The sequence below is a fragment of the Fukomys damarensis genome, unplaced genomic scaffold, assembly GCF_012274545.1.
Source record: "Fukomys damarensis isolate Sample0158 unplaced genomic scaffold, DMR_v1.0_HiC HiC_scaffold_19, whole genome shotgun sequence".
NCBI lineage: Eukaryota > Metazoa > Chordata > Mammalia > Rodentia > Bathyergidae > Fukomys > Fukomys damarensis.
The window spans coordinates 9660002-9667902 of NW_022900931.1; the positions used below are offsets into that span (position 1 = coordinate 9660002).

General features: G+C 53.5%; 1 protein-coding gene across 1 annotated transcript in view; it reads left to right on the top strand.

The window, feature by feature from the left end:
* Positions 1–6721, top strand: part of Mfng (MFNG O-fucosylpeptide 3-beta-N-acetylglucosaminyltransferase) — a 38460-nt gene extending 31739 nt beyond the window's left edge. Inside the window, exon 8 of the mRNA XM_033766244.1 lies at positions 6621–6721. Within this exon, the coding sequence (XP_033622135.1) occupies positions 6621–6639 (19 nt within the window). The 3' untranslated portion in view covers positions 6640–6721. The remainder of the gene's footprint in view (positions 1–6620) is intronic.
* Positions 6722–7901: the final 1180 nt, after the last annotated feature.

Genomic DNA, 7901 nt, shown 5'->3' on the forward strand with positions numbered 1-7901 from the left:
TTTTTTTTTGGTTTTTTGAGACAGGGTCTCACTGTATAGTTGAGACTGACCTGGAACTTACTATGTAGCCCAAGCTGGTCTCAAACTCACAGTGATCCTCCTGCCTCAGCCTCCTGAGTGCTGGGATTACAGGCCTGCGCTACCACACCCGGCTCTCTTCAATTTAATTTTTAAAGGGAAAGTCTTGTTATGCAGGCCAGGCTGGCCTTGAACTTGAGATCCTCCTGTTTCAGTCATCTGAAGGCTGGGATTATAGATGTAAATCACTATTCCTGGCTTTCATTAGTTCTTCATTTCAATGAAGACCAATTTATAATTGCTAATAATATAATTGTTAGTGATTTTTGTGTCCTGTTTAAGAAAGTTTGGGCCACCACAGAAGAGTCCCTTTAATGAGTGAATCCACCTCATTCAGCCCATCTGGCCGCTTGCTGTCAACCTCCTAGTCCAGTTCTCTCAAGAGCAGGGGGCAGAGAAGATGGGAGGGAGGTCTGTGGTGAAGTGAGAGGCTAAAGCCAAGATGACCTGCCTCCCAGGACAGCAGCTCTGTGCCCCTCCCCTCCTCCCCTGTGCGGATTTGGGTTTATGTTGGGCTATAAGATTAAAACCAGAGAGATTAAAAGATTACCTCCGGCTGGGAAGGCAAATTCTACCCTTTTGGTCCTGGGGGGGTGGGCAGTGGAGTGGAAGGGGGCAGATGGGGGTGAGGGTGGAGCCCCTCCCCTTCCTGCCCACAGCCCTGCACCCTCGTCCCTGCGGCCTTGGGCACTGGCTGTCCCTCTGGCCCTTAGCTGGAGAGTGGATGGGGAGTCCGTGAGCAACACCAGTGCCCAGCATCGGCTGATAACTTGCTGGAAAGTCAGGCTTGGGCCCTCCCCAGACCAACCGAGGCAGCACACTGGGTTTTAAAAGCTCCCCAGGGGATTTGGACATATGAGAACCTGAGTCTTCAATAATCGTAACAACTGGTAATTTTTACAGTACTTAACTCTATCCTCGCCAGTGACTCTTCTGAAGAACACACGTCCATCCGTTTATGAGGACAATTCTATTGCTCATCCCACTTTGCACATAAGGAAACTGAGCCTCTGAGAGGTGAAGCAGCCTGTCCTGGGCCACACAACTACATGTGTCAGACACTGATCTTGGAGGCTGAGTCCCCGGCTACTGCTCTGTAAGGCTTCAAGGTCCCACTAGTGTCACCCTGGGCTTTTTAGAGCCCACAGCTTCCAGCTGCTCCACAGGGTGGGCAGCTCCCAAAGGCTGATCCTAGCTGGCACCTGGCTTCCCAGATCCAAGAGACTTACGCTGGCCACAAAGAGCCCTTCCTATTTCCTCTCCCCACCTCCCAGGGGCTGCCGGGAAACCCCGGTCCTACCCTGAGGGACACAGGAAGTTGGTGCTGCGCCGTTCTCAACCCAAGGACGGGAACCTTCATGCTGGCAGCCTCCGACATCCATAGCACATTTCTCACTCAGTGTTTAGTGGGCCCCAGCCATAGTGGAGCTGAGGCCACAGACAGCCGGAGGCAGAGAGGAAGGAAGGAGGAAGAGGAAACCTTTCCATTAATTTCACAGTTCTCCCTGCCAGCCTCCTCCTGCCATCAGCAGTGGGGAGCCCCCTCCCCTCGGTGCTGGAATGTGATCAAGAAACAGCCAAGGCCCAGACGAGGGGCTGATTTACGGGTAGCACGGGGGAGTGTGTGTGAGCCTGCAGCAGCGATGTAACCATCCATCAGGGATTCCAGGAGCAGCAGGCTTCCAGCTTCACGGCTGCCACCCCACAGCTCTGCTCTCAGAGAGGGCCTTGCCTCAGTGGCTTTACAGCCTCAGTGACCCTTCTCTCCCCCGCTCCCTGGGGCCACAAGCCTCTGTGCATCTTTGAGCGGGGCTGGAGGTCGGGGAGGTGGACCCCTGGACACCACCTTGGCAAATATCCTTTTCCCGGTCTCAGTTTCCTCATCTGTGAGACCTGGCCTGAGCCTGGTCAAGCAGCCTCACAGGTGTTCGCAGAGGTGAGACGGTGTGGTTGTGCTTGGACTGAGAGGGAACCAGTGTGAGCTTGGGGTGAGGACCTCACTCCCTACTGTTGGGCCCTTGGGTGTGCACAGCTGTGGCTGAAGGGCTGTGTGTGACTTGCACATGTCCCTCTGGGCACGCGGGTGGGTCCACCTGTGTGTGTGTGCAAGTCCAAAGCTGCCTCCACATGCAGTGTGTGTCTGTGTGTGCAACTGTTCGACAGAGTGAGCTGTGGGTCTTACACTCCCTCTACCCCTCCAGCCGGGTGTGGGGGTGTCGCGGGTGCTCACGCCTGGGCCCCATGCAGCTGGTTATTTATTGATTAATTCTGCTGCCAGCTGATGGATGCCAAGTCGGTGCCAGGCGAAGACCCTGGGCTGATTTACATAATTAAAAACCATCAGTAACAGAGCTGGGCCGCACCCGCCCACTGCTTCTTCTAGCGAGACAACAGGCTGAGCCTCCCTCTCCACCCCCACCCCAGTCTCTGTACCCCAAAGCTTCCTGCCTCCCCGACTGCTCAGTCCCTCAGCCCTCCCTGCTCCATGACATCAGCCACAGCCCAGACCTTGGTCGAGACAGCGTGCAGACCTGGGACCTCCAGACCCTAACTCCGGGATCCCACGAGAGGATGGTTCCAAGGTTTTTGGATGGAGAGTCTCAGATTAAGATTCAGCTGGCTCCTCCGAGAATGTGATTTTTCCACATTCTTTTACTCTGTGTGACAAAAGCAAACGGAAGGGCATTTGTTCTCATGGCCCCAGGGCTCCCGAGGAGGTGGCACTGCTCTTGGGTGGATGTGGCGTCCAGGAAGGCTGCCATAGTGGGCTGGGCGTGTCAGCCACGGTTCCTGAAGGTCATGCGGTGGAGGGTAGGGAGTGCGCTGCAGGAATTGGGGCAGCAGGAAGGAGGATCCTGAGACACCGAGGCAAGTATGGGAGGGAGAAATCTGTGGGATGGGCCAGGCCTCAGAGGACTCTGGGAGATGGCAGATTTTGTAGAGTGACATCAGCCCCCTCCTGGGTGTCACCTTCACTGTCCTCAGAAAAGGCGCTCAGATTCTGAGAGGACTCTGGGGTGATGAATACAGGTTCTTCTGCTTCCCAGCTGTCATCCTCTAGAAGCCACTTAGCCTCTGGGAGCTGCAGTTACCTCACCTACACAGTTGTGAGGATCCAGTGCTAATCTGTGGCAAGTGTTTTGACTGTGGCTGCCCAGGGTGACCTCTAAGGAATGGTGGCCATCTTGAAGAGTGATGAGTCTTTTGGGGTGACCTGGTTGGTATTACCCAACCAGGCCCGTCTGCTTTCAGTCCAGTAGGCCCACTGCTGAAATTAGGAGTTTTGGAAAAAACAAAGAATTTACTCGTGAGGCAGTCAAGCATGAGGAGCAGGAAGACTTAGATCTACCTCCCCGAGGATGGAGTTCAGGACAAAGAAGCATGGGGCTCAGTGGTTCTGCACCCTGCCTTGCAAGTGCGAGGGCCTGAATTTGATCCCGGTACCACAAAAACAAAAACGTTAAAAAAAAAAAAAGAAAAAAAAGAAGAAGAAGAAGAAGCAGGGGGTTAAGCCAGGCACAGTGGCGCACTCCTGTAATCCAGGCACTCGGGAGGTGGAGGCAGGAGGATTTCTCTGAGTTCGAGACCAGACCGGGCTACATAGTGAATGAATTCCAGGTCAGCCTCAGTTACATTGTGAGACCCTATCTCAGACCCCCAGCCAAAAAGAAGAAGCAGGGGGTTGGAGGATGGGGAACGTGATGTAACTGATGGTCTGTGCACGTGAAGTTGGACTTCCAGCTCTTCATGGGATTGGTGTTCAGCTGCTGATGTCATCACGCAGAGGACACGCAGCAGAGCTGGTGGGGACTGCTGCCCAGCTGGTGACCTCTAAATTGGGCGGGAAAAGCCAAGAACTCAGAGCAAGGGAAGATAGAGGGTTGGTCTGGGGTTTCCTCGGTGTCATCGGCAAACTGGACAGACTTGACAAGAGTAGAGACACACAGGATGAACACAGGCTGGGTGGAGGCTTCCTGTTCCTGTAGGCCCAGCACCCCGCCAGGCTATGTGCAGTGGGTGCTTGTTGAATGGTTGACTGAGTTTCTCTTCTCTTGGCTGTTCCCTGACACTGCACCTTCCCAGCCGTCAGATGGGGTCCTAGGACTGCTGGCCTCTCTCCAGTGGTCTCGTGCTCTCGCTCATCTGTCCCTGTGTCTGCCTCTCCCTCTCCATTTCCAGTTCCTCAACCCTGCTCCTTATTAAGGAGTTCCTGCCCAGCCCTCGATGCCTCACCCCCAGTGACCTCTTCCGGAGACAGCGGTGAGGGGGATATGGCTGACTGATCCTCATCCACTGCGGTGGCCCGGAGAAGCGCTCCAAACCCTGTCCCATGGAACCTCAGAATGGAGCAAAACTCCTCACAGTCTGAGCACGACAGGACGTTAGACTCTTGGTCCTCAACCCGAGAACCTCGGGGTGGAAATGACTGGAGCAGCCTCGCTTCGGCTTGAGATATCATGGGTGACAGAGTGACGCAGGGCACCCATGGGACCCCCATTCTAGATCAAGTAAGAAAAGATTTGTCATAGCTAAAGACCCCCACATCACTTAATAATAGAATGTAAGATTGCACAGCTGCTGAGGACAAATTTGGCAGGTCCTTAAGAAGTTATAGTGAGAGCAGGCACCAGGCCCTGGGTTCAGTTCCCAGTAATGGTAAGGAAAAAAAAAAGAAGGTTAAACACAAAGCACATTGGTCAGCTTTTCACTAATAGGACAAAATACCTGACATTATAAAAATTTAAAATAGAAAGGGTTTAGTAAGCTCACGGTTTCAGAGGATTTAGTCCATGGCTGCCCAGCCCGAGACAGAAACATCATAGTGGAAGAGCTTGGTGATGCAGAGCTGCCCAAACCATGGCAGCCCAGAAGCAGAGGGAAGAAACCCAAAAGGAGATGTACCCTTCTAAGCCATGCCCCAGGGGCCCACTTCCTCCTACCAGCCCATTGGCTAGTGGATTAATCCACTGATGAGGTTAGTGCCTTTGGGACCCAGTCACCTCTTTAGGCCCCCACCCCACCTCTGAATTTCTCTGCCTTGGAGACTAAGCTCTCTATATGGGAGTCTTTAGGGACTCTTCATGTTTAAGCCATGACATGGCCATGACCAGCAGCTCCACTCCCAGGCTTTGTCTGAAGGAGCTGAAGGAGGGGCTCAGATAGACACTTGCCCACTTGTGTCCACGGCAGCCCCCCAAAGTGGTCCACCCGCCCATCATTGGGAGGCCTGGATAAGCACAGCATGGTACGGAAGCACAGACTATTACATAGCCTTAGAAAAGGTTGAAATGTTACATATACAGTGATAAGGATGAACCTTCCAAACCTTGCGCTAAGTGACAGAAACTGGACATTCCACTTATAGGAGGTGGGTGGAATATTCAAATTTATGGAAAGAGGAGAGAATGTTAGCTCCCAAGGGTTGGGGGAAGAGGAATCCGGGATTTTGTATTTAATGAGTACAGAGTTTTTGTTAGTGATGCCGGTTTGGAGTTTGTCTATTTCCTCTTGTGCCACCATCATTCCAGGAACACAGTGGGTCCTCTGTAGTCCCTGCACACAGTGGGGCCTTAGACAACCACAGAATGGCTTGTGTGCAGCCCCAAGCCAAGGAGTGTAGCTGGCGGCTCAGTCTCAAATCCAGGCTGCTGTTTCCTTTCCTTTTTTTTTTTGGTACCGGGGATCGAACTTGGGACCTTAGGCTTTTGAAGCAGGTGGCGGAACCAGGGAGCTAAATCCCTGGCTCCGCCTCCTTTCCTTTCCTTTCCTTTTGATGACTCCAAATAAAGCACCCAATCCACTTCTGCAGGGTGTCTGGGGGGTGATCAGGCTGTCCTGGGCTTTGAGGATTGGACATGGCCCCAGTGGTGACACAGAAGCAATTTTTCATAGAAGTCTCCTTTTAGAAGAGGACACCAGAGTGCCGGAGAATTGTGGGGAACAAACAGCTGGCTTTGGCTTTGGTCAAATTTCACATGGGAGAAGTTCCTGCTTGTTTGGCAGCAGTGCCTGGATGTGGCTTTTCATACGCTCAACGCTGTGTCATTGATTCCTCGCTTGAGCTGCACAAAAACGTCATGTGCTGGGATAGTGTCAGCCTCTCGGGGGTCAGGAAGTTTGTTCTACGATGTCCTGGCACCTGTCCCTCAGATATGAAGACCGAAGCTGGGTGTGACAGTACAGACCTGTAATCCCAGCACTCTGAGAGGCTGAGGCAGCAGGAGGGCAAGTTCAAGCCCAGCCTGAAAAACTGAGGAAGACCCTGTCTCAGAACAAAAAATAGAGGGCTGGGGACATAGCTCACTCAGTGCACAGGTGCTGGGTTCAATCCCCAGGACTGGCGGTGGGGGGGGAGAAAAGAAAAGAATATGGAACCTTAGCCCCAACACGATGGAGTTGGGTTGCTCAAGGTGATGATGGGATCACCAAGTCCTGCTTCTTCAGATCAGAGGATTGGCTTTTGGAGGCACTTTTGTCACAGGGAAGGACTTTTAAGTATGACTCTCCTTTCCAAAAGCCTGATGTGCACCTTCCTTTTGCAGCAAGAATCACACAGGCTGAGAAAGAAGACTTGTGTCCTGCATCCCTTCTGGCAGCTGGCTACGACGCTGTCTGCTCAGTGGCCTTGGTTCAGTCCCGTCTCCTCCCTCTCTCTTGTCACCAAATGGAGATGAAGTGGGCACTGTCACCTGCCAGCTGCTCGTCATGCAGAAGTGCCAGTGCTGGCACCCGGAGCAAGCGCCGCCATCCGTCCCCAGGGCAGTGCCTGTGCAGTGCCATCCTGGATCGCCGTCTTCGTTATCACAGAGTCACTGTCACCTTACCCTGCAGCACTGGGGCTGAGTGAGGAACAAGACCCAGAGAGATTGTGCTGGTCGTTCCCTTACCTAGACACAGATCTCTTTGTAAGGGGTGGAAAACCCAACTGCAACCGCTCTGGTGCTTTCCTGAGAGTGCAGGTCTGCTCGTGGTCACCAAGGCCAAAGCGACAGTGATTTGAATAAGGTGGATGCTTACCTCCCTGTTCTGTAACCATCTGAGCATGGTGTGACCAGAGCCGATAAGGTTGCTGCTTTTATTTCATTACCTGCCTCCCTTCTGCAACCCGCAGATGGCTCACAGTCTGGCTCACGATGGCTGCCCCAGCTCCTGCCATTGCATTTGCATTTCAGCCAAGGGAAAAGGTGGGGAAGCAAAGGGGAGGCACTCACCTTTCCTGTTGGCAGCACGGAAGGGAAGTTGTACACTTCGGTTCTGGTTTCATCCAGCCACGTGGCCAAACCTATCTTCCTGGCAAGCAGCTATGGAAGATGTTGGGAGGCAACCGGTGGGCTCTTCCTTGGTGCAGTGACAGCGCTGAGCCCCACTGCCTCTGAGTGCTGTTTTAGGTGGGGAGGCCTCAGCAGTGACAGGATGACAGACTTCCTGTTTCTCATCGAGTTCCCCTTCGAGGAGAGGATAGGAGGAGCAGGGAGAGTCAGCACTGGGCGAGGTTGCTGACGCTGCCGTCAGAGGGAGGGTGCACGTCTGGCCATTTGGGACCCTGGACCTCAACAACAATCCTCTCAATGGTCCAGAGGGACGTGTTCTGACTGCAGAGGCCTGACAGACAGGAACTGCAGTGAAAGGAGGCAGCTTTTGGGTTTACGTCCTTCCTACGAAGGAATGGAGAGGCTGGGACAGGCTTCGCTAAAGTGACAAGTAGCAGCACTTGGTGTGTGGCAGTGGGCGGGACCCCACAGGGGGAGAAACGGACATGGATGAGCATGAGGGGGAGCAGAGGAGCACCCTGAGGAAGAGGTGGGGACAGGGCCCAGAAACAG